Source organism: Oncorhynchus keta, unplaced genomic scaffold (assembly GCF_023373465.1).
Source record: "Oncorhynchus keta strain PuntledgeMale-10-30-2019 unplaced genomic scaffold, Oket_V2 Un_contig_1440_pilon_pilon, whole genome shotgun sequence".
Taxonomy (NCBI): domain Eukaryota; kingdom Metazoa; phylum Chordata; class Actinopteri; order Salmoniformes; family Salmonidae; genus Oncorhynchus; species Oncorhynchus keta.
In genome coordinates, this window is record NW_026278727.1 from 33,323 (window position 1) to 60,497 (window position 27,175).

A 27,175-nucleotide genomic window follows, 5' to 3' on the forward strand; every position below is an offset into this window, starting at 1 on the left:
TAAACCCCCAACCAGTAAATTGAGTCCAGTCTGCAACCTCCTGACTTGATATCTAGCTCCCAAACTGGTTAAATCGTGCCACTGTCCCGCTGTCTCAGCTGTCCGGCTGTGTTGACCCTCTCCTACAGCCTTTCCTTGATAACCACCATCACAGCAGATTCATGAAATGCATCAATCGGAGAGAATAGTTCTAAAAATAAACGTCTTTTTAAACAACGATAATCATAATATTATAATTTAAGATATAATTTAGAAATAATACATTAGTATAATTTCATAGTATAACTTGTAAAGAATACTTTAGAGTACATCGTTTGCTGACCACCCTGCCTTTGAGTAGTTAGGTCTCTTTCCCTGCTGACGCTGTTTTCTAAAATTGCGAAGTAGCCGAATAGACAGCGTGATAAGATTATAAACCTGTGTTGTTGGAGGAATCTCACAGTGAATTATGTGAAGAGTTACACTGACATTGTTCTAGTTGAGGTTTGTGGCACAGGAACATGGCTGTACATTGTGACTACTGGGAACTCATTATAAATAGTTCAAAAGCAGCCTTGGCTTGGCGTGCTCACAGACGTTGGGCTATAGACAGGCAACATGTCTCACTCTACATATACTCGGAAGATACGCAGAATTCCCAAACTTCTCATTCACTGGGGAAGAGATTTTGAGTGAGACGGAGTTTTGACAATTCGGCAATATTTATTTAGTTTTATTACATGAGGACACATTGACAAATCTCTCCTTCCCAGTTGGGCATAATTTGCATAAATCAAGTTGATATTCTATTGAAAGGGATTAGCTGTGCATTTGTCTGGGTGTAGGGGAATAATCCCCAGAAGCAACTCTGCTGTCCGTCAAACTGGGTATATTATATTTGTGCCTGACATGTTAAATTAAAACAATCTGTCTCTAAAATATGTCATTGTCCCTTTACAGGATTACTTGATGACACACATGTACAGCAACGCGGGCAGAGATGACTTATGGAACAAACTGACTGAGGTATGGAATGTTGATTGCTTTTGCTCTCTCTCTCTCTCTCTCTCTCTCTCTCTCCTCTCTCTCTCTCTCCCCTCTCTCTCTCTCCCCCTCTCTCTCTCTCTCTCTCTCTCTCTCTCTCTCTCTCTCTCTCCCCTCCCCCTCTCTCTCTCTCTCTCTCTCTCTCTCTCCCCCTCTCTCTCTCTCTCTCTCTCTCTCTCTCCCTCCCTCTCTCTCTCTCTCTCTCTCTCTCTCTCTCTCTCTCTCTCTCTCTCTCTCTCTCTCTCTCTCTCTCTCTCTCTCTCTCTCTCTCTCTCTCTCTCTCTCTCTCTCTCTCTCTCTCTCTCCTCTCTCTCTCTCTCTCTCTCTCTCTCTCTCTCTCTCTCTCTCTCTCTCTCTCTCTCTCTCCCCTCTCTCTCTCTCTCTCTCTCTCTCTCTCTCTCTCTCTCTCTCTCTCATGATGTGTGTTTACTCCAGGGGACGATAGGGCTGATTGTGTTTGTATAGTGATGTCATGACGTGTGTTTACTCCAGGGGACGATAGGGATGATTGTGTTTGTATGGTGATGTCATGATGTGTGTTTACTCCAGGGGACGATAGGGCTGATTGTGTTTGTATAGTGATGTCATGATGTGTGTTTACATTTACATTTACATTTAAGTCATTTAGCAGACGCTCTTATCCAGAGCGACTTACAAATTGGTGCATTCACCTTATGACATCCACTGGAACAGTCACTTTACAATAGTGCATCTAAATCTTAAAGGGGGGTGAGAAGGATTACTTATCCTATCCTAGGTATTCCTTAAAGAGGTGGGGTTTCAGGTGTCTCCGGAAGGTGGTGATTGACTCCGCTGTCCTGGCGTCGTGAGGGAGTTTGTTCCACCATTGGGGGCCAGAGCAGCGAACAGTTTTGACTGGGCTGAGCGGGAACTGTACTTCCTCAGTGGTAGGGAGGCGAGCAGGCCAGAGGTGGATGAACGCAGTGCCCTTGTTTGGGTGTAGGGCCTGATCAGAGCCTGGAGGTACTGAGGTGCCGTTCCCCTCACAGCTCCGTAGGCAAGCACCATGGTCTTGTAGCAGATGCGAGCTTCAACTGGAAGCCAGTGGAGAGAGCGGAGGAGCGGGGTGACGTGAGAGAACTTGGGAAGGTTGAACACCAGACGGGCTGCGGCGTTCTGGATGAGTTGTAGGGGTTTAATGGCACAGGCAGGGAGCCCAGCCAACAGCGAGTTGCAGTAGTCCAGACAGGAGATGACGAGTGCCTGGATTAGGACCTGCGCCGCTTCCTGTGTGAGGCAGGGTCGAACTCTACGGATGTTGTAGAGCATGAACCTACAGGAACGGGCCACCGCCTTGATGTTAGTTGAGAACGACAGGGTGTTGTCCAGGATCACGCCAAGGTTCTTAGCGCTCTGGGAGGAGGACACAATGGAGTTGTCAACCGTGATGGCGAGATCATGGAACGGGCAGTCCTTCCCGGGAGGAAGAGCAGCTCCGTCTTGCCGAGGTTCAGCTTGAGGTGGTGATCCGTCATCCACACTGATATGTCTGCCAGACATGCAGAGATGCGATTCGCCACCTGGTCATCAGAAGGGGGAAAGGAGAAGATTAATTGTGTGTCGTCTGCATAGCAATGATAGGAGAGACCATGTGAGGTTATGACAGAGCCAAGTGACTTGGTGTATAGCGAGAATAGGAGAGGGCCTAGAACAGAGCCCTGGGGGACACCAGTGGTGAGAGCGCGTGGTGAGGAGACAGATTCTCGCCACGCCACCTGGTAGGAGCGACCTGTCAGGTAGGACGCAATCCAAGCGTGGGCCGCGCCGGAGATGCCCAACTCGGAGAGGGTGGAGAGGAGGATCTGATGGTTCACAGTATCGAAGGCAGCCGATAGGTCTAGAAGGATGAGAGCAGAGGAGAGAGAGTTAGCTTTAGCGGTGCGGAGCGCCTCCGTGATACAGAGAAGAGCAGTCTCAGTTGAATGACTAGTCTTGAAACCTGACTGATTTGGATCAAGAAGGTCATTCAGAGAGAGATAGCGGGAGAGCTGGCCAAGGACGGCACGTTCAAGAGTTTTGGAGAGAAAAGAAAGAAGGGATACTGGTCTGTAGTTGTTGACATCGGAGGGATTGAGTGTAGGTTTTTTCAGAAGGGGTGCAACTCTCGCTCTCTTGAGGACGGAAGGGACGTAGCCAGCGGTCAGGGATGAGTTGATGAGCGAGGTGAGGTAAGGGAGAAGGTCTCCGGAAATGGTCTGGAGAAGAGAGGAGGGGATAGGGTCAAGCGGGCAGGTTGTTGGGCGGCCGGCCGTCACAAGACGCGAGATTTCATCTGGAGAGAGAGGGAGAAAGAGGTCAGAGCACAGGGTAGGGCAGTGTGAGCAGAACCAGCGGTGCCGTTTGACTTAGCAAACGAGGATCAGATGTCGTCGACCTTCTTTTCAAAATGGTTGACGAAGTCATCTGCAGAGAGGGAGGAGGGGGAGGGGAGGAGGATTCAGGAGTGAGGAGAAGGTGGCAAAGAGCTTCCTAGGGTTAGAGGCAGATGCTTGGAATTTAGAGTGGTAGAAAATGGCTTTAGCAGCAGAGACAGAGGAGGAAAATGTAGAGAGTAGGGAGTGAAAGGATGCCAGGTCCGCAGGGAGGCGAGTTTTCCTCCATTTCCGCTCAGCTGCCCGGAGCCCTGTTCTGTGAGCTCGCAATGAGTCGTCGAGCCACGGGGCGGGAGGGAGGACCGCGCCGGCCTGGAGGATAGGGGACATAGAGAGTCAAAGGATGCAGAAAGGGAGGAGAGGAGGGTTGAGGAGGCAGAATCAGGAGATTGGAGAAGGTATGAGCAGAGGGAAGAGATGATAGGATGGAAGAGGAGAGAGTAGCGGGGGGAGAGAGAGCGAAGGTTGGGACGGCGCGATACCATCCGAGTAGGGGCAGTGTGGGAGGTGTTAGATGAGAGCGAGAGGGAAAAGGATACAAGGTAGTGGTCGGAGACTTGGAGGGGAGTTGCAATGAGGTTAGTGGAAGAACAGCATCTAGTAAAGATGAGGTCGAACGTATTGCCTGCCTTGTGAGTAGGGGGAAGGTGAGAGGGTGAGGTCAAAAGAGGAGAGGAGTGGAAAGAAGGAGGCAGAGAGGAATGAGTCAAAGGTAGACGTGGGGAGGTTAAAGTCGCCCAGCACTGTGAGAGGTGAGCCGTCCTCAGGAAAGGAGCTTATCAAGGTATCAAGCTCATTGATGAACTCTCAGAGGGAACCTGGAGGGCGATAAATGATAAGGATGTTAAGCTTGAAAGGGCTGGTAACTGTGACAGCATGGAATTCAAAGGAGGCGATAGACAGATGGGTGAGGAGAGAAAGAGAGAATGACCACTTGGGAGAGATGAGGATCCCGGTGCCACCACCCCGCTGACCAGAAGCTCTCGGGGTGTGCGAGAACACGTGGGCGGACGAAGAGAGAGCAGTAGGAGTAGCAGTGTTGTCTGTGGTGATCCATGTTTCCGTCAGTGCCAAGAAGTCGAGGGACTGGAGGGAGGCATAGGCTGAGATGAACTCTGCCTTGTTGGCCGCAGATCGGCAGTTCCAGAGGCTACCGGAGACCTGGAACTCCACGTGGGTCGTGCGCGCTGGGACCACCAGATTAGGGTGGCCGCGGTCACGCTGTGTGGAGCGTTTGTATGGTCTGTGCAGAGAGGAGAGAACAGGGATAGACAGACACATAGTTGACAGGCTACAGAAGAGGCTACGCTAATGCAAAGGAGATTGGAATGACAAGTGGACTACACGTCTCGAATGTTCAGAAAGTTAAGCTTACGTAGCAAGAATCTTATTGACTAAAATGATTAAAATGATACAGTACTGCTGAAGTAGGCTAGCTGGCAGTAGCTGCGTTGTTGACACTACACTAATCAAGTCGTTCCGTTGAGTGTAATAGTTTCTGCAGTGCTGCTATTCGGGGGCTAGCTGGCTAGCTAGCAGTGTTGTTTACGTTACGTTGCGTTAAAAGAACGACAATAGCTGGCTAGCTAACCTAGAAAAACGCTCTAGACTACACAATTATCTTTGATACAGAGACGGCTATGTAGCTAGCTATGTAGCTAGCTACGATCAAACAAATCAAACCGTTGTACTGTAATGAAATGAAATGAAAATGTGATACTACCTGTGAGTGCGACCGGGTTGTTGAGTTCTATTCAGTAGACGTTGGCTAGCTGTTAGCTGTTGGCTAGCTAGCAGAGTCTCCTACGTTAAGGACGACAAATAGCTGGCTAGCTAACCTCGGTAAATTAAGATAATCACTCCAAGACTACACACTCTAAACTACACAATTATCTTGGATACAAAGACAGCTATGTAGCTAGCTTACACTAAACTAATCAAGTCGTTCAGTTGAGTGTAATAGTGTAATAGCACTACAGTGCTGCTAATCTGTGGGCGTTTGCTAGCGTTTGCTAGCTGGCTAGCTGCTGGGCGAATAGCAGTGAAGGCTACGTTAGGGCGACGAAATACGATAATTATGCAATTATCTCTGATACAAGGACGGCTATGTAGCTAGCTAAGAAGAAATTGCTAAGATTAGACAAATCAACCGTTGTACTATAATGAAATGTAATGAAATGTAATGAAAAAGTTATACTACCTGCGGAGCGAAGTGCGATGCGACCGCTCGCTCCAACCCGGAAGCAACCTGTTTACTCCAGGGGACGATAGGGCTGATTGTGTTTGTATGGTGATGTCATGACGTTTGTTTATTCTACGGATTGATTGTTATGATCTTCACTATTTTATTTCACGACATCCTGACGACTGCGCTGAAAATGCTAATGTATTACATCTGATATGTTGTAAACTGACGTTCAAACATTTGTAACAGACATCGTCCAGAAGTCTTCATTTGGTTGATTCCCACGTTAGATCACATCGCAATGACAGTTTAAAGCACATCTTTTTTCCCAAGGTGATACCTGCTGCCCACAATCAATCAGTTCAGTTTTATCTGAAAGATCTCTAGCCCTCTGACCATGGCTAATGTCCTCGGGCTAAACTGCCTCCAGTCCTTCTATAGGCCCGAAGAAGAGTGAGAACCCCCCTCATAGGAGATCCCTGCTCTGGTCTTGTCTGGTCTTTGAGCTATAAAACATGTTTGTCAATGATCAAACAGCCATTAAAGACAACGTCATTCACAGCAGATGTCTTGGTCTTGTGAAATCTGCAGTCAAATTACGTAGTGTCCTCGTGGCTGGATTGTTATTTTTCATAAAATCATAATTAATAAACGTATATATATTTTTTTTGTACGATGAAAAATCCATTGTTTCTACATCAAATGGTTTTGTTATATTTCAGACTTCTGTGATGTATATAAAGTTAAATATTGAGATGCAAACACAAAATGTAGTACATTTCAACTCTACATCTGACATGGTACAGGTGTCTTATTTCTAGTAAGCCCACAACCATGTTGGTGTATACTTTTGTTACAAAATAGATTTGTTTTATTAAGACAACCAAGAATCATTCTGGTGACCCTGATTTATCCCACTGCAGTAAAAGGTTAAAAGAGCATTCTTATTTTCTCTCTCATCTTTCTCTCTCTCTCTTCTCTCTCTCTCTCTCTCTTTCTCCTCTCTCTCTCTCTCTCTCTCTCTCTCTCTCTCTCTCTCTCTCTCTCTCTCTCTCTCTGTCTCTCTCTCTCTCTTCTCTCTCTCTCTCTCTCTCTCTCTTTCTCTCTCTCTCTCTCTCTCTCTCTCTCTCTCTCTCTCTCTCTCTCTCTCTCTCTCTCTCTCTCTCTCTCTTTCTCCTCTCTCTCTCTTTCTCCATCTCTCTCTCTCTCTCTCTCTCTCTCTCCTCTCTCTCCTCTCTCTCTCCCTCTCTCTCTCTCTCTCTCTCTCTCTCTCTCTCTCTCTCTCTCTCTCTCTCTCTCTCCCCCCCATCTCTCTCTCTCTCTCTCCTCTCTCTCTCTCTCTCTCTCCCTCCCCCCCTCTCTCTCTCTCTCTCCCTCTCTCCCTCTCTCTCTCGCTCTCTCGCTCTCTTTTTTTCAACCACGCCACAATTTTTCTTGTAAACAAACTATAGTTTTGGTAAGTCTGTTAGGACATCTACTTTGTGTATGACACGTCATTTTTTAAACAATTGTTTACAGACAGATTATTTTACTTATAATTCACTGTATCACAATTCCAGTGGGTCAGAAATGTACATACACTAAGTTGACTGTGCCTTTAAACAGCTTGGAAAATTCCAGAAAATGACGTCATGGCTTTAGAAGCTTCTGGTAGTCTAATTGACATAAATTGAGTCAATTGGAGGTGTACCTGTGGATGTATTTCAAGGCCTACCTTCAAGCTCAGTGCCTCTTTGCTTGATATCATGGGAAAATCAAAAGAAATCAGAAAAACATTGTAGACCTCCACAAGTCTGGTTCATCCCTGGGAGAAATTTCCAAATATCTGAAGGTACCACATTCATCTGTACAAACAATAGTACGCAAGTATAAACATCATGGGACCACGCAGCCGTCATACTGCTCATGAAGGAGACGCGTTCTGTCTCCTAGAGATGAACGTACTTTGGTGCAAAAAGTGCAAATCCATCTCAGAACAACAGCAAAAGACCTTGTGAAGATGCTGGAGGAAACAGGTACAAAAGTGTCTATATCCACAGTAAAACGAGTCCTATATCGACATAAAGGCCGCTCAGCAAGGATGAAGCCAGACTGCGGTTTGCAACTGTACATGGGGACAATGATCATACAAAAATAGAACTGTTTGGCCATAATCACCATTGTTATGTTTGGGGAGGCGTACAAGCCGAAGAACAGCATCCCAACCGTGAAGCACGGGGGTGGCATCATCATGTTGTGGGGGTGCTTAACTGCAGGAGGGACTGTTGCACTTCACAAAATAGATGGCATCATGAGAAAGGACAATGATGTAGATATATTGAAGCAACATCTCAAGACATCAGTCAGGAAGTTAAAGCTTGGTTGCAAATGGGTCTTCCAAATGGACAATGACCCCAAGAATACTTCCAGAGTTGTGGCAAAATGGCTTAAGGACAACAGTCAAGGTATTGGAGTGGCCATCACAAAGCCCTGACCTCAATCCTATAGAAAATGTGAGGGCAGAACTGAAAAAGCGTGTGCGAGCAAGGAGCCTACAAACCTGACTGTTACACCAGCTCTGTCAGGAGGAATGGGCCAAAATTCACCCAACTTATTATGGGAAGCTTGTGGAAGGCTACCCGAAATATTAGACCCAAGTTAAACAATGTAAACGCAATGCTACCAAATACTAATTGAGTGTATGTAAACTTCTGACCCACTGAGAATGTGATGAAGGAAATAAAAACTTAAATAAATCATTCTCTCTACTATTATTCTGACATTTTACATTCTTAAGATAAAGTTATGATCCTAACTGACCTAAGAATTTTTTTTTTTTACTATAATTAAATGTCAGGAATTGTGAAAAACTAAGTTTAAATGTATTTGGCTAAGATGTATGCAAACTTCAGACTTCAACTGTATTTATATACACACACAACTGGTCAAAAGATTTAGAACATCTACTCTTCTCTTTCTTTCTACATTGTAGGATAATAGAGAAGACATTGATAATAGCCACCCTTTGCCTTGGTGACAGCTTCAAACACTCTCTCAACTAGCTTCATGACATAGTCACCCGGAATGCATTTCAATTAACAGGTGTGCCTTGTTAAAAGTACATTTGTGGAATTTCTTTCCTACTTAGTGTGTTTGAGCCAATCAGTTGTGTTGTGACAAGGTAGGGGTGGTATACAGAAGATAGCCCTATTTGGTAAAAGACCAAGTCCATATTGTGGCAAGAACTGCTGAAATAAGCAAAGAGAAACGACAGTCCATTATTACTTTAAGACATGAAGGTCAGTCAATACGGAACATTTTCATAACTTTGAAAGTTTCTTCAAGTGCGGTCGCAAAAACCATCAAGCGTTATGATGAAACTGGCTCTCATGAGGACCACCACAGCAAAGGAAGACCCAGAGATACCTCTGCTGCAGAGGATACGTTCATTAGAGTTACCAACCTCTGAATTTGCAGCCCAAATAAATGCTTCACAGAGTTGAAGTAACAGACACATCTCAACATCAACTGTTCAGAGGAATCAGTCCTTCATGGTTGAAGTGCTGCAACGAAACCACTACTAAAGGACACCAATAAGAAGAAGAGACTTGCTTGGTCCAAGAAACATGAGCAATGGACATTAGACTGGTCCAAATGGGAGATGTTTGGTTCCAACCGCTGTGTATTTTTGAGACTCTGTGTGGGTGAACGGATGATCTGCACATGTGCATTTCCCACCGTGAAGCATGGAGGAGGAGGTGTTATGGTGTGGGGGTGCTTTGCTGGTGACACTGTCTGTGATTTATTTAGAATTCAAGGCACACTTAACCAGCATGGCTACCACAGCATTCTGCACTAATATGCCATCCCATCTGGTTTGGACTTAGTTGGACTAACATTTTTTTCAACAGGACAATGACCCAACACACCTCCAGGCTGTGTAAGGGCTATTTTAGCAAGAAGGAGAGTGCTGCATCAGATGACCTGGCCTCCACAATCCCTCAATCTCAACCAAATTGAGATGGTTTGGCATGAGTTGGACCGCAGAGTGACGGAAAAGTAGCCAGCAAGTGCTCAGTATATGTGGGAACTCCTACAAGACTGTTGGAAAATCATTCCAGGTGAAGCTGGTTGAGAGAAGAGCCAAGAGTTTGCAAAGCTGTGATCAAGGCAAAGGGTGGCTATTTAAAGAATCAGGACCTGGGTTCTCCCTGGTAAATAACAGAGAGTCAGGACCTGGGTTCTGTCTGGTAAATAACAGAGTGTCAGGACCTGGGTTCTGTCTGGTAAATAACAGAGAGTCAGGACCTGGGTTCTACCTGGTAAATAACAGAGTCAGGACCTGGGTTCTACCTGGTAAATAACAGAGTCAGGACCTGGGTTCTCCCTGGTAAATAACAGAGAGTCAGGACCTGGGTTCTACCTGGTAAATAACAGAGTCAGGACCTGGGTTCTGTCTGGTAAATAACAGAGCCAGGACCTGGGTTCTCCCTGGTAAATAACAGAGTCAGGACCTGGGTTCTGTCTGGTAAATAACAGAGAGTCAGGACCTGGGTTCTGTCTGGTAAATAACAGAGTCAGGACCTGGGTTCTGCCTGGTAAATAACAGAGTCAGGACCTGGGTTCTGTCTGGTAAATAACAGAGTCAGGACCTGGGTTCTGTCTGGTAAATAACAGAGAGTCAGGACCTGGGTTCTGCCTGGTAAATAACAGAGTCAGGACCTGGGTTCTGCCTGGTAAATAACAGAGAGTCAGGACCTGGGTTCTGTCTGGTAAATAACAGAGAGTCGGGACCTGGGTTCTGCCTGGTAAATAACAGACCATGAAGCAACAAGCAGTCTTATTTTTCTCCTCACACTTCCACTGTCCATGAAGGACCCAGCATCCTCAGTTCTCTCCTCAAACCTCCACTGTCCATGAAGGACCCAGCATCCTCAGTTCTCTCCTCACATCTCCACTGTCCATGAAGGACCCAGCATCCTCAGTTCTCTCCTCACACCTCCACTGTCCATGAAGGACCCAGCATCCTCAGTTCTCTCCTCACACCTCCACTGTCCATGAAGGACCATGCATCCTCAGTTCTCTCCTCACACCTCCACTGTCCATGAAGGACCCAGCATCCTCAGTTCTCTCCTCACACCTCCACTGTCCATGAAGGACCCAGCATCCTCAGTTCTCTCCTCACACCTCCACTGTCCATGAAGGACCCAGCATCCTCAGTTCTCTCCTCACACCTCCACTCTCCATGAAGGACCCAGCATCCTCAGTTCTCTCCTCACACCTCCACTGTCCATGAAGGACCCAGCATCCTCAGTTCTCTCCTCACACCTCCACTCTCCATGAAGGACCCAGCATCCTCAGTTCTCTCCTCACACCTCCACTGTCCATGAAGGACCCAGCATCCTCAGTTCTCTCCTCACACCTCCACTGTCCATGAAGGACCCAGCATCCTCAGTTCTCTCCTCACATCTCCACTGTCCATGAAGGACCCAGCATCCTCAGTTCTCTCCTCACACCTCCACTTTCCATGAAGGACCAAGCATCCTCAGTTCTCTCCTCACATCTCCACTGTCCATGAAGGACCATGCATCCTCAGTTCTCTCCTCACATCTCCACTGTCCATGAAGGACCCAGCATCCTCAGTTCTCTCCTCACATCTCCACTGTCCATGAAGGACCCAGCATCCTCAGTTCTCTCCTCACATCTCCACTGTCCATGAAGGACCCAGCATCCTCAGTTCTCTCCTCACACCTCCACTGTCCATGAAGGACCTTGCATCCTCAGTTCTCTCCTCACATCTCCACTGTCCATGAAGGACCAAGCATCCTCAGTTCTCTCCTCACACCTCCACTGTCCATGAAGGACCCAGCATCCTCAGTTCTCTCCTCACACCTCCACTGTCCATGAAGGACCCAGCATCCTCAGTTCTCTCCTCACACCTCCACTGTCCATGAAGGACCCAGCATCCTCAGTTCTCTCCTCACACCTCCACTGTCCATGAAGGACCTTGCATCCTCAGTTCTCTCCTCACATCTCCACTGTCCATGAAGGACCAAGCATCCTCAGTTCTCTCCTCACACCTCCACTGTCCATGAAGGACCCAGCATCCTCAGTTCTCTCCTCACACCTCCACTGTCCATGAAGGACCCAGCATCCTCAGTTCTCTCCTCACACCTCCACTGTCCATGAAGGACCCAGCATCCTCAGTTCTCTCCTCACATCTCCACTGTCCATGAAGGACCATGCATCCTCAGTTCTCTCCTCACACCTCCACTGTCCATGAAGGACCCAGCATCCTCAGTTCTCTCCTCACACCTCCACTGTCCATGAAGGACCATGCATCCTCAGTTCTCTCCTCACACCTCCACTGTCCATGAAGGACCCAGCATCCTCAGTTCTCTCCTCACATCTCCACTGTCCATGAAGGACCCAGCATCCTCAGTTCTCTCCTCACACCTCCACTGTCCATGAAGGACCCAGCATCCTCAGTTCTCTCCTCACACCTCCACTGTCCATGAAGGACCCAGCATCCTCAGTTCTCTCCTCACACCTCCACTCTCCATGAAGGACCCAGCATCCTCAGTTCTCTCCTCACATCTCCACTACTGTAATGATATCTCTAGACATCATTTAGAACTACAACGATGTGCAATACTTGGCCATTGGAAACGATACTCTCTGCCGAGATCCTCTGCAACATGCAGCCTGGATATTTCACTGTTGTTGTCACCACTTCAATCACCCATTGTATCCCTATGAATAGGTCATGATCTGTCTGTCTGCCCCTATAGGGGTAAGTACTGGAAGTACTATAAGCACTAAAGACATGCGATAGGCACCCCTTTGAGTGATAAAGAGGATTTCACTTCTCACTACCTCTGTTTGTCCCCTTTGACACATCTAACGCCTCATCAATCGTCTGTGACGGCCAATTAATTCAATGAATGCTGATATTCACAGCTTTCCATCGGGCTGTTCATGAGAAACCAATTTGCATCAGTAATCTGCCACGTGAAGCGGGCACAAAGCCTTTTGTGAAGGGAAGCCCAGGATCACTGGCAGCATGGCTGGTCTATCCTGGCTTACTCCCCCTGTCAATATGTCTCAGAGGATACAGCAGGTGTGTGTGTGTTTGTGTTTGTGTTTGTGTGTACAAAGCCATGATCAACGGTCCCCTTTTTAAATGACGTACAGCTTATAACAGGCTTCATAAAGCCTTCATAAACACAACATGAACGTGTCACGAATGATCTATAACCGTATGTCATGCTCTATAACAGGCTCCATAAAGCCTTCATAAACACAACATGAACGTGTCACGAATGATCTATAACCGTATGTCATGCTCTATAACAGGCTTCATAAAGCCTTCATAAACACAACATAAACCTGTCACAAATGATCTATAACCGTATGTCATGCTCTATAACAGGCTTCATAAAGCCTTCATAAACACAACATGAACGTGTCACGAATTATCTATAACCGTATGTCATGCTCTATAACAGGCTTCATAAAGCCTTCATAAACACAACATCAACCTGTCACAAATGATCTATAACCGTATGTCATGCTCTATAACAGGCTTCATAAAGCCTTCATAAACACAACATAAACGTGTCACAAATGATCTATAACCGTATGTCATGCTCTATAACAGGCTTCATAAACACAACATAAACATGTCACAAATGATCTACAACCGTATGTCATGCTCTATAACAGGCTCCATAAAGCCTTCATAAACACAACATAAACGTGTCACAATTTATCTATAACCGTATGTCATGCTCTATAACAGGCTTCATAAACACAACATAAACGTGTCACAAATGATCTATAACCATATGTCATGCTCTATAACAGGCTTCATAAAGCCTTCATAAACACAACATAAACCTGTCACAAATGATCTATAACCGTATGTCATGCTCTATAACAGGCTTCATAAAGCCTTCATAAACACAACATAAACGTGTCACAAATGATCTATAACCGTATGTCATGCTCTATAACAGGCTTCATAAACACAACATAAACATGTCACAAATGATCTATAACCGTATGTCATGCTCTATAACAGGCCTCATAAGTGTGGCGTAACTGTGTGACATAACCAGCAATGTCAAATGTGACATAATCCACTATGTCAAAAATGAAGTTGTGCTTTATAGTGGGTGGCAGGAGCACTGCTTCGTAAAAGTTCGTATACATCATATGAAGGCTTCGCAAAGCATTATAACCTCGTCATGCATCTCGGGTAGAGCATCGCAGCACCGGGATAGTGGGTTAGGTTGTCATGACTACCCACACGGTAAAAAAACAATGTACGCGCTCATGACTGAAAGTCTCTTTTGGATAAAAGCGTTTGATAAATTGCGTATATTATATTACTGTAAAACATTTCTAGGATAACCCAACCTCTTTCCCTCCTGGGTGCAGAGCCAATATTGGAGCTGACCTCAACTTCCCCCAAAATGCTGTGCTGCAGGAGGACACACTCTAAAGTGCAGTCAAAATGCTGTGCTGCAGGAGGACACACTCTAAAGTGCAGTCAAAATGCTGTGCTGCAGGAGGACACACTCTAAAGTGCAGTCAAAATGCTGTGCTGCAGGAGGACACACTCTAAAGTGCAGTCAAAATGCTGTGCTGCAGGAGGACACACTCTAAAGTGCAGTCAAAATGCTGTGCTGCAGGAGGACACACTCTAAAGTGCAGTCAAAATGCTGTGCTGCAGGAGGACACACTCTAAAGTGCAGTCAAAATGCTGTGCTGCAGGAGGACACACTCTAAAGTGCAGTCAAAATGCTGTGCTGCAGGAGGACACACTCTAAAGTGCAGTCAAAATGCTGTGCTGCAGGAGGACACACTCTAAAGTGCAGTCAAAATGCTGTGCTGCAGGAGGACACACTCTAAAGTGCAGTCAAAATGCTGTGCTGCAGGAGGACACACTCTAAAGTGCAGTCATACACAGCAACAAAAATGTTCCATAGTTTAAAATCAGTGATATTTTTTTGGCCTAACTCAATATTTTTTCTCCAAATTCTGTTTTCTCTGTTATTGTTTTTCCACATTTGAGATTTCCCCCATTTCCCCCCACACTTTTTACAATAGAAAAACAACTCAATTTGATTTTCTGTGTTTACAACAATGCTTGAACCACAACAGGGAATGAGTTTTGAGTTCTCCAAGAAACTTTGATTTTTGAGTGTCGTTGCCCTTTAATTCAGTCCTCCCTGAACTGTGTTGTTTGGTTAGCGTTGTTTCTGTAGCGATGTAAGTTCGCAAATCGAATACTCATTTGTGGTGCCACCGGAAACCAGTTAAGTTAAGCTTTATTTTATTGTAATTGAAATGAATTGGTTACGTGTTGAGTTAGATTACAGACTGTAACTATCACAATCGTTATTTACAATAAATAGATACAGCCATGTCTCATAGTCACATCATGAGTTTTGTAAATAAAAGATGAATAATATACAAATCGAATGGGAGTTTCCCATTTCCCCATTCAGAGTTTTTCTGCCGCAGCACAATTGGCCCAGCGTCGTCCGGGGAGCGTCGTCCGGGGGTAGGGGAAGGTTTGGCCGGGGTAGGTCGTCATTGTAAATAACAATTTGTTCTTAAACTAACTTTCCCAGTTAAATAAAGGTTCAATAAATAAAATAATAAAACACAGAAATGTTTTTTTTTCCAGATTTGAGTGGCAAAGGCCTTTCCTCACAGACCTGCTAACTTTCTTTGTTGTTACTTTTAAAGTTGCAACCTTCAGTACCTGCAGGAGGCAGAGAGGCACGGACCATTCCTCCTCCAGCTCAGGGAAAAGCTACGTTATTCAGAGCCCTGCGTACTGTTCGATGTAATTGGAACCCACTCTTCAGTACCTGCAGCAGGCAGAGAGGCACGGACCATTCCTCCTCCAGCTCAGGGAAAAGCTACGTTATTCAGAGCCCTGCGTACTGTTCAATGTAATTACGTTGCTGGACTTTTTTGAAATGTAACGTTTTGATATTGTTTTAAAAAAATATAAAAATGTTTACCAAAGGGGTCTGATTTCAAAGTAAGTTCTGCGAGATGCGATATAGAGTCTATATAGATGTGTTATAAAGGACCGAGGGTGTCTCACTTCAAATAAAGTATTACAGGAGGCTACATAAAGGGTCAATGAACAGGTTATTTACGTTCTGCTGATCTATGAAGGTTTTCTCATGATCCCACAGGTCACTGTAGAGTGGGAGAGGTCTTTCAATCGGTTCATGGACATGTGAAGCGTGTGTGTGTGTGTGTGTGTGTGTGTGTGTGTGTGTGTGTGTGTGTGTGTGTGTGTGTGTGTGTGTGTGTGTGTGTGTGTGTGTGTGTGTGTGTGTGTGTGTGTGTGTGCGTATGTGTGTGTATGTGTGCGTGTGTATGTGTGTGTGTGTGTGCGTGTGCGTGTGCGTGTGTGTGTGTCAGAACCAAGATGATTTGGACTAGTCCAACCAGAGACTACCTCACCAGGTATTCCTCCTCTGTTCCCATGGAGACCAGGGTTTGATTACAACCTGTTACAATGGTGGCCACATTTTAATGGCTAATCTTTCAGTGGGGGGATGTGTCAAAGACCCGACCGGGCCCAACCCGACCGGGCCCAGCACCACACGGTGTGACTCGTTGTATTGTTGTGTATGTGTGCAGAGGAACATGTGACTTGCCTCTGGAAGAAAAGCCACTTTCAATGTCCTTATGTTGGTGGCTTTCATCAAGGTCAGCGCTTCTTTGTGCGTCGTCGTCTCCAGGCTATTGGACACGCAGCACATAGAAACCTGGCATAGCAACCATTCAGAGTTGGCCTGAGTGGGAGGGACCATAGAATTACATGGGAGTGGCCTCACTGAGTAAAGTATGTGTCATCCTTAGCTAGCAAAAACGTTCCCTCTGGTCGTCACTATTTAACACAGCCACAAAGTTAGAATTATGGCTCAACATTTCCACAATTTAACCCTGACTAATGAAGGCCACATTTGATGTGTTGGGTCATCAAATCAAATCAAATCAAATGTATTTATATAGCCCTTCGTACATCAGCTGATATCTCAAAGTGCTGTACAGAAACCCAGCCTAAAACCCCAAACAGCAAGCAATGCAGATGTAGAAGCACGGTGGCTAGGAAAAACTCCCTAGAAAGGCCAAAACCTCGGAAGAAACCTAGAGAGGAACCAGGCTATGAGGGGTGGCCAGTCCTCTTCTGGCTGTGCCGGGTGGAGATTATAACAGAACATGACCAAGATGTTCAAATGTTCATAAATGACCAGCAGGGTCAAATAATAATAATCACAGTAGTTGTCGACCTTCGGCACATTTGGCCAGGAAGTGTCCGGGGAATGAGATTCGGTGTAAATGTGACTAACGTGACTTCACTTTAGAGAGTGTTGGAATCCTGCAGCGCAATATGTCACCCTTTACAAAGCACATGTTTATGTCACATTTGACATAGTGGGTTATGTCACATTTGACATAGTGGGTTATGTCACATTTGACATTGGTGATTATGTCACATTTGACATTGGTGATTATGTCACATTTGACATAGTGGGTTATGTCACATTTGACATAGTGGGTTATGTCACATTTGACATTGGTGTTTATGTCACATTTGACATTGGTGATTATGTCACATTTGACATAGTGGGTTATGTCACATTTGACATAGTGGGTTATGTCACATTTGCCATAGTGGGTTATGTCACATTTGACCTAGTGGGTTATGTCACATTTGACCTAGTGGGTTATGTCACATTTGACATTGGTGATTATGTCACATTTGACATTGGTGATTATGTCACATTTGACATTGGTCATTATGTCACATTTGACATTGGTGATTATGTCACATTTGACATTGGTCATTATGTCACATTTGACATTGGTGATTATGTCACATTTGACATTGGTGATTATGTCACATTTGACATTGGTGATTATGTCACAAAGTTGTGCCACATTTGTGAACCCTTTTTATAAAGCCTGACATACGGTTATAGATGCTCTGTAACAAACACATTTATGTAGTGCTCATGAAGGCATTATGAAGGCTTTATAAGCTGAACGTCATTTTAAAAAAAACGGGAGCCGAAATATCACGTGTTGTTTTAGACACCCGAGAGGAAGGATGGCTGATTTCCAGATAACTAACGGTGCTTCACATCTGAATAGAGAACCTGTCAAACTACGACAGGTTCAGACAACATTATTCACCACAGACGGATGATGACGAATCTAAAAAATCTTCTGGTCACGTCAATTATTGCCCTGGCAAGCGCTGTGAAGAAATGATCTATCATTATTGTCAACGCCCCCCAACACCCCAAAAAAAAGATTTATTCTGCTAATCTAGTCATCCTAAAGCAGGTGAAGCATGAACAGAATGTCCTATTTGGAAAGCAGACTGAATTGACAGTGTCAATAACAACACTAATAATCCCTTGCCTTGTATTTACCGCCTGGTCCTTGGTGGCCCTGGATTACAGATCAGGGATTAGAGATTACGCTGCACTGAACAAACTCTACTATTATTATTATAGTCTGACCAACACAGAAAAATATATAGAAGCTGAGTTTACTATTCAGGGTGGCACCTCTGCATAGTCTTTGCCAATATTACACTACACCACCCACCTGGAAAACATTTTTACAAACTGTCCAGTCTTTGATGTATAAATTCTCCTTTTTAAAACATCAGAGGAGTTTTATAACCCAACTAACTGATTCTGAAACGCATGTTTTCAATTAAGGTCTTATGTTTCTCTTGTCCTCGCTTTCTTGTTACGTTTAGAATTCCCCCTGCACTTTATACTGAGGAAGTCCATCTACTTCCTATAGGGTGTCCATCTACTTCCTATAGGATGTCCATCTACTTCCTATAGGATGTCCATCTACTTCCTTAAGGATGTCCATCTACTTCCTATAGGATGTCCATCTACTTCCTATAGGATGTCCATCTACTTCCTATAGGATGTCCATCTACTTCCTATAGGATGTCCATCTACTTCCTATAGGATGTCCATCTACTTCCTATAGGATGTCCATCTACTTCCTATAGGATGTCCATCTACTTCCTATAGGATGTCCATCTACTTCCTATAGGATGTCCATCTACTTCCTATAGGATGTCCATCTACTTCCTTAAGGATGTCCATCTGCTTCCTATAGGATGTCCATCTACTTCCTAAAGGAAGTCCATCTACTTCCTATAGGATGTCCATCTACTTCCTATAGGATGTCCATCTACTTCCTATAGGATGTCCATCTACTTCCTATAGGATGTCCATCTACTTCCTATAGGATGTCCATCTACTACCTATAGGATGTCCATCTACTTCCTAAAGGATGTCCATCTACTTCCTATAGGATGTCCATCTACTTCCTATAGGATGTCCATCTACTTCCTATAGGATGTCCATCTACTTCCTATAGGATGTCCATCTACTTCCTATAGGATGTCCATCTACTTCCTTAAGGATGTCCATCTACTTCCTATAGGATGTCCATCTACTTCCTAAAGGAAGTCCATCTAGTAGCCTATAGGATGTCCATCTACTTCCTATAGGATGTCCATCTACTTCCTATAGGATGTCCATCTACTTCCTATAGGATGTCCATCTACTTCCTATAGGATGTCCATCTACTACCTATAGGATGTCCATCTACTTCCTAAAGGATGTCCATCTAAGGCTAAAGGATGTCCATCTACTTCCTATAGGATGTCCATCTGCTTCCTATAGGATGTCCATCTACTTCCTATAGGATGTCCATCTGACTGCTTCCTTAAGGATGTCCATCTACTTCCTATAGGATGTCCATCTACTTCCTATAGGATGTCCATCCTTCCTAAAGGATGTCCATCTACCCCTATAGGATGTCCATCTACTTCCTATAGGATGTCCATCTCCCTTCCTATAGGATGTCCATCTACTTCCTATAGGATGTCCATCTACTTCCTATAGGATGTCCATCTACTTCCTATAGGATGTCCATCTACTTCCTATAGGATGTCCATCTACTTCCTATAGGATGTCCATCTACTTCCTATAGGATGTCCATCTACTTCCTATAGGATGTCCATCTACTTCCTAAAGGATGTCCATCTACTTCCTAAAGGATGTCCATCTACTTCCTATAGGATGTCCATCTACTTCCTAAAGGATGTCCATCTACTTCCTATAGGATGTCCATCTGCTTCCTATAGGATGTCCATCTACTTCCTATAGGATGTCCATCTACTTCCTTAAGGATGTCCATCTACTTCCTATAGGATGTCCATCTACTTCCTATAGGATGTCCATCTACTTCCTAAAGGATGTCCATCTATTTCCTATAGGATGTCCATCTACTTCCTAAAGGATGTCCATCTACTTCCTATAGGATGTCCATCTACTTCCTATAGGATGTCCATCTACTTCCTATAGGATGTCCATCTACTTCCTAAAGGATGTCCATCTACTTCCTATAGGATGTCCATCTACTTCCTATAGGATGTCCATCTACTTCCTTTCAGCACTACTTTAGCCATCCACATTGAACTGTTCACTAAATTAGAGAGAGAGAGAGAGTTGATGTGTCAACATTTAAGACCATGGTCAACATTGGCTGACAAAACCAAAGGCTTTCAACATACACACGTTAACACAAAAATAATAAGGGAGATTAAAAGATAATGCCCACATGTTGTATAGGGTATGTATTGGGATTCAGGGGAAGCCAGGCTGAGGTTCTGTGGTTTGGTCCTGTCCTGAGGTTCTTTCCTCAGGCTAGGTGCTGCATTGGTGAAATGCTGCAAATTTACCACTCTGATTTCGAGTGCTGCTGTGGTGAGCTGTCAAAGCGAGTTGCTCTGACTGCGTTCCCCAAGTTCCTGATTAGCTCCTACCTCTTCCCCCCTCCTCTCCCCTCCTCCCCCTCCTCTCCTCTCCTCTCCCCTACCTCTCCCTCCTCCTCTCCCCTCCTCCCCCTCCCCTCCTCCCCCTCTCCTCCTCTCCCCCTCAGTCCACTCCAGCGATGCTGTTTCAACACATTTAGCAGTGAGCTCTCATGGTTTCCCAGACATTAGAAATGTACCTGACTGACTGACTGGCTGACTGACTGGCTGACTGGCTGACTGGCTGACTGGCTGACAATGACTGAAAGACATGGCAGACTGATAATAATGGCAGACTGAATGATAGTAATGATGGTAATGACAGACTGAATGATAGTAATGATAGTAATGACAGACTGAATGATAGTAATGATAGTAATGACAGACTGAATGATCGTACTGACAGACTGAATGATCGTAATGATACTAATGACAGACTGAATGATAGTAATGATCGTAATGACAGACTTAATGATAGTAATGATAGTAATGACAGACTGAATGATCGTACTGACAGACTGAATGATAGTAATGATACTAATGACAGACTGAATGATCGTACTGATAGTAATGACAGACTGAATGATCGTAATGACAGACTGAATGATAGTAATGATACTAATGACAGACTGAATGATCGTAATGACAGACTGAATGATAGTAATGATACTAATGACAGACTGAATGATAGTAATGATACTAATGACAGACTGAATGATCGTAATGATACTAATGACAGACTGAATGATCGTAATGACAGACTGAATGATAGTAATGATACTAATGACAGACTGAATGATCGTAATGACAGACTGAATGATAGTAATGATACTAATGACAGACTGAATGATCGTAATGATAGTAATGACAGACTGAATGATCGTACTGACAGACTGAATGATAGTAATGATACTAATGACAGACTGAATGATCGTAATGACAGACTGAATGATAGTAATGATACTAATGACAGACTGAATGATAGTAATGATAGTAATGACAGACTGAATGATCGTACTGACAGACTGAATGATAGTAATGATACTAATGACAGACTGAATGATCGTAATGACAGACTGAATGATAGTAATGATCGTAATGACAGACTGAATGATAGTAATGATCGTAATGACAGACTGAATGATAGTAATGATACTAATGACAGACTGAATGATACTAATGACAGACTGAATGATCGTAATGACAGACTGAATGATAGTAATGATACTAATGACAGACTGAATGATAGTAGTGATACTAATGACAGACTGAATGATCGTAATGACAGACTGAATGATAGTAATGATACTAATGACAGACTGAATGATAGTAGTGATACTAATGACAGACTGAATGATCGTAATGACAGACTGAATGATAGTAATGATACTAATGACAGACTGAATTATAGTAGTGATACTAATGACAGACTGAATGATAATACTAGATTATGGCAACAGACATGGTTGTCCTGTTTCTAGCTCCTCGCCAACTTTGCAGTATATTGTATATTTTTTTTCTGTGTTATTTCTTACATTATTTGCTCAAAAACGTTTCTTGCATAATTAACCTACAGCCGTAAATAACTGTTGGATATTAGATGGGCGGTCAGTCACCAGCATTTAGATTCAATTTCCCTGTACTGGATCCTTTGTTTATACTCCCTGAGGCAGTTCCATTCATCCTGGGGGCTGCTCCAAGACACCGTCACTGCAGAAGAAGAACAAGGAGAAAGAAGGGCTCTTAGTCAGACTCAGGAGGCCTGCATTACCATCCCATCGCTTCCGGGTGTATTATTGTCCTTACTTTCCGTCCCTGTACAATAAAGCAGACGAGGATCTCCTTCCAGAGAAACATCAGGGACTGTAACGTACTCTGTTTTTGTGGAACCATGGCTCTCTCCGGATATATCCCATCCCCATACAGTCAGCCTGTGGGGTTCTCCATATATCACGCGGACAGGAAGAAAGAACTCTCCGGGAAAAAGAAAAGATGGAGTTGTATGTTTCATGATGAACTACTCATGGTGGTAATGTACAGGAAGTCCTTTTTGTTCTCCGAAACTGGAATACATCACCATCAAATGGCGACCTCATTACCTCCCAAGATCATGTTCCTTCGGTCATCTTCACGGCCGTGTATGTCCCCCCCAAGCCAACACTGCTATGGCTCTCAAAGAACTACACTGAAAGATGGAAACCACATATCCTGAAGCCGCATTGACTGTATCTGGGGACTTTAATAAAGGAAATTGGAGAAAAAAGCCACCAAAGTTCGATCAGCCCTCCCCCGCCCTATCTTTGGCAAATCAGATCACGCCTCCATTTAGCTCCTCCCTTCCTATTGACAGAAATTTAAACAGGAAGGGACCCATTGTAAGGACTGTTCAACGTTGGACTGACCAATCAAAATCTATGCCTTCAAGATTGTTTTGATCACATGGACTGGGAAATGTTTGTGTTGTCTCGGAAAATAATATCAATGTATACACTGAGTTCATCAGGAAGTCCATAGAGGATGTTGTTCCCACTGTGATGATTACAATTAATCCAAACCATAAACCATGGATAGATGACATCATTTGCCCAAATCTGAAAGCACGAACCACCGCATTTAACCAAGTCAATTTGACCTCGAACATGGATGTGAACACACTGACCAGCTATGCCCTCTGTAACGCAATCAAACAGGCAAAACGACAGTACATGGACGTGAACAAACTGACCAGCTATGCCCCCTGTAACGCAATCAAACAGGCAAAACAACAGTACATGGACGAAGTGGAGTCGCAATGCAACGACTCAGACTCAGTATTTTGCAGGGACTCCAGACAATCAAGGACTATAAAGTGAAAACCAGCCACGTCGCAGACACCGACACCTCGCCTCCCGACAAGCTAAACACCTTCATATCCTCGCCTCCCGACAAGCTAACCACCTTCATATCCTCGCCTCCCGACAAGCTAAACACCTTCATATCCTCGCATCCCGACAAGCTAACCACCTTCATATCCTCGCCTCCCCGACAAGCTAAACACCTTCATATCCTCGCCTCCCGACAAGCTAAACACCTTCATATCCCTCGCCTCCCGACAAGCTAAACACCTTCATATCCTCGCCTCCCGACAAGCTAACCACCTTCATATCCTCGCCTCCCGACAAGCTAAACACCTTCATAGCTCCTCGCCTCCCGACAAGCTAAACACCTTCATATCCTCGCCTCCCGACAAGCTAAACACCTTCATATCTCGCTCCCGACAAGCTAAACACCTTCATATCCTCGCCTCCCGACAAGCTAACCACCTTCATATCCTCGCCTCCCGACAAGCTAAACACCTTCATGTCCTCGCATCCCGACAAGCTAAACACCTTCATATCCTCGCCTCCCGACAAGCTAAACAGCTAAACTTCATGTCCTCGCATCCCGACAAGCTAAACACCTTCATATCCTCGCATCCCGACAAGCTAAACACCTTCATATCCTCGCATCCCGACAAGCTAAACACCTTCATATCCTCGCCTCCCGACAAGCTAAACACCTTCATATCTCGCCTCCCGACAAGCTAAACACCTTCATATCTCGCTCCCGACAAGCTAAACACCTTCATATCCTCGCCTCCCGACAAGCTAAACACCTTCATATCCTCGCCTCCCGACAAGCTAACCACTTCATATCCTCGCCTCCCGACAAGCTAAACATCATATCCTCGCCTCCCGACAAGCTAAACACCTTCATATCTCGCTCCCGACAAGCTAAACACCTTCATATCCTCGCCTCCCGACAAGCTAAACACCTTCATATCCTCGCCTCCCGACAAGCTAAACACCTTCATATCCTCGCCTCCCGACAAGCTAACCACCTTCATATCCTCGCCTCCCGACAAGCTAAACACCTTCATATCCTCGCCTCCCGACAAGCTAACCACCTTCATATCCTCGCCTCCCGACAAGCTAAACACCTTCATATCCTCGCCTCCCGACAAGCTAAACACCTTCATATCCTCGCCTCCCGACAAGCTAACCACCTTCATATCCTCGCCTCCCGACAAGCTAAACACCTTCATATCCTCGCCTCCCGACAAGCTAACCACCTTCATATCCTCGCCTCCCGACAAGCTAAACCACCTTCATATCCTCGCCTCCCGACAAGCTAACCACCTTCATATCCTCGCCTCGCTAAACACCTTCATATCCTCGCCTCCCGACAAGACCACCTTCATATCCTCGCCTCCCGACAAGCTAACCACCTTCATATCCTCGCCTCCCGACAAGCTAAACACCTTCATATCCTCGCCTCCCGACAAGCTAACCACCTTCATATCCTCGCCTCCCGACAAGCTAAACACCTTCATATCCTCGCCTCCCGACAAGCTAACCACCTTCATATCCTCGCCTCCCGACAAGCTAACCACCTTCATATCCTCGCCTCCCGACAAGCTAAACACCTTCATATCTTCGCCTCCCGACAAGCTAACCACCTTCATATCCTCGCCTCCCGACAAGCTAAACACCTTCATGTCCTCGCCTCCCGACAAGCTAACCACCTTCATATCCTCGCATCCCGACAAGCTAAACACCTTCATATGCTCGCCTCCCGACAAGCTAAACACCTTCATATCCTCGCCTCCCGACAAGCTAACCACCTTCATATCCTCGCCTCCCGACAAGCTAAACACCTTCATATCCTCGCCTCCCGACAAGCTAACCACCTTCATATCCTCGCCTCCCGACAAGCTAAACACCTTCATATCCTCGCATCCCGACAAGCTAAACACCTTCATATGCTCGCCTCCCGACAAGCTAAACACCTTCATATCCTCGCCACCCGACAAGCTAAACACCTTCATATCCTCGCCTCCCGACAAGCTAAACACCTTCATATGCTCGCCTCCCGACAAGCTAAACACCTTCATATCCTCGCCACCCGACAAGCTAAACACCTTCATATCCTCGCCTCCCGACAAGCTAAACACCTTCATGTCCTCGCCTCCCGACAAGCTAAACACCTTCATATCCTCACCTCCCGACAAGCTAAACACCTTCATATCCTCACCTCCCGACAAGCTAAACACCTTCATATCCTCACCTCCCGACAAGCTAACCACCTTCATATCCTCGCCTCCCGACAAGCTAACCACCTTCATATCCTCGCCTCCCGACAAGCTAAACACCTTCATATCCTCGCATCCCGACAAGCTAACCACCTTCATATCCTCGCCTCCCGACAAGCTAAACACCTTCATATCCTCGCCTCCCGACAAGCTAAACACCTTCATATCCTCGCCTCCCGACAAGCTAAACACCTTCATATCCTCGCCTCCCGACAAGCTAAACACCTTCATGTCCTCGCCTCCCGACAAGCTAAACACCTTCATATCCTCGCCTCCCGACAATCTAAACACCTTCATGTCCTCGCATCCCGACAAGCTAAACACCTTCATATCCTCGCCTCCCGACAAGCTAAACACCTTCATATCCTCGCCTCCCGACAAGCTAAACACCTTCATGTCCTCGCCTCCCGACAAGCTAAACACCTTCATATCCTCGCCTCCCGACAATCTAAACACCTTCATATCCTCGCATCCCGACAAGCTAAACACCTTCATATCCTCGCCTCCCGACAATCTAAACACCTTCATGTCCTCGCATCCCGACAAGCTAAACACCTTCATATCCTCGCCTCCCGACAAGCTAAACACCTTCATATCCTCGCCTCCCGACAAGCTAAACACCTTCATATCCTCGCCTCCCGACAAGCTAAACACCTTCATATCCTCGCCTCCCGACAAGCTAAACACCTTCATATCCTCGCATCCCGACAAGCTAAACACCTTCATATGTACATTATATAGGCTTTTCTATTAACTTCTTGACGCTACCCAGCATTATGTATTACTGTACTGTTGGAGCTATAAACACAATCATTATGTATTACTGTACTGTTGGAGCTATAAACACAAGCATTATGTATTACTGTACTGTTGGAGCTATAAACACAAGCATGATGTATTACTGTACTGTTGGAGCTATAAACACAAGCATTATGTATTACTGTACTGTTGGAGCATTTACATTACATTTAAGTCATTTAGCAGACGCTCTTATCCAGAGCGACTTACAAATTGGTGCATTCACCTTATGACATCCAGTGGAACAGCCACTTTACAATAGTGCATCTAAATATTTTAAGGGGGGTGAGAAGGATTACTTTATCCTTACCTAGGTATTCCTTAAAGAGGTGGGGTTTCAGGTGTCTCCGGAAGGTGGTGATTGACTCCGCTGTCCTGGCGTCGTGAGGGAGTTTGTTCCACCATTGGGGGGCCAGAGCAGCGAACAGTTTTGACTGGGCTGAGCTATAAACACAAGCATTATGTATTACTGTACTGCATTTCGCTGCATCTGCGATATCTGTAAGATATGTGAGTGACCAATAACATTTGATATGATTTGACCGACAGACCAATGTCTGACTGATTAACTGGTTAATTGGTTAATTGATTCCCCATATCCCCCAGGCCATGCAGAAGGAAGGGAAGGACATCAACATTAAGGAGGTGATGGACTGCTGGACCCTTCAGATGGGTTATCCTGTTGTGACCATCAGTAAGAACTACAGTCTGGACCACAGCGTCACCATCACACAGGAACACTTTGTCTACGACAGGGACGCCAGGTTCAGAGACCCTGAACTTTTCAACAGAAG

At 45.2% G+C, this 27,175-nt stretch overlaps 1 protein-coding gene across 1 annotated transcript; it reads left to right on the forward strand.

Moving 5' to 3' along the window:
- Positions 1–945: 945 nt before the first annotated feature.
- Positions 946–27,175, forward strand: LOC127918517 (thyrotropin-releasing hormone-degrading ectoenzyme-like; the record flags this gene model as incomplete). The annotated part of the gene is made up of 2 exons (XM_052501837.1): positions 946–1,005; positions 26,988–27,175. Coding segments are annotated over exons 1-2 (245 nt in total), but the record flags the coding sequence as incomplete, so codon positions are not given.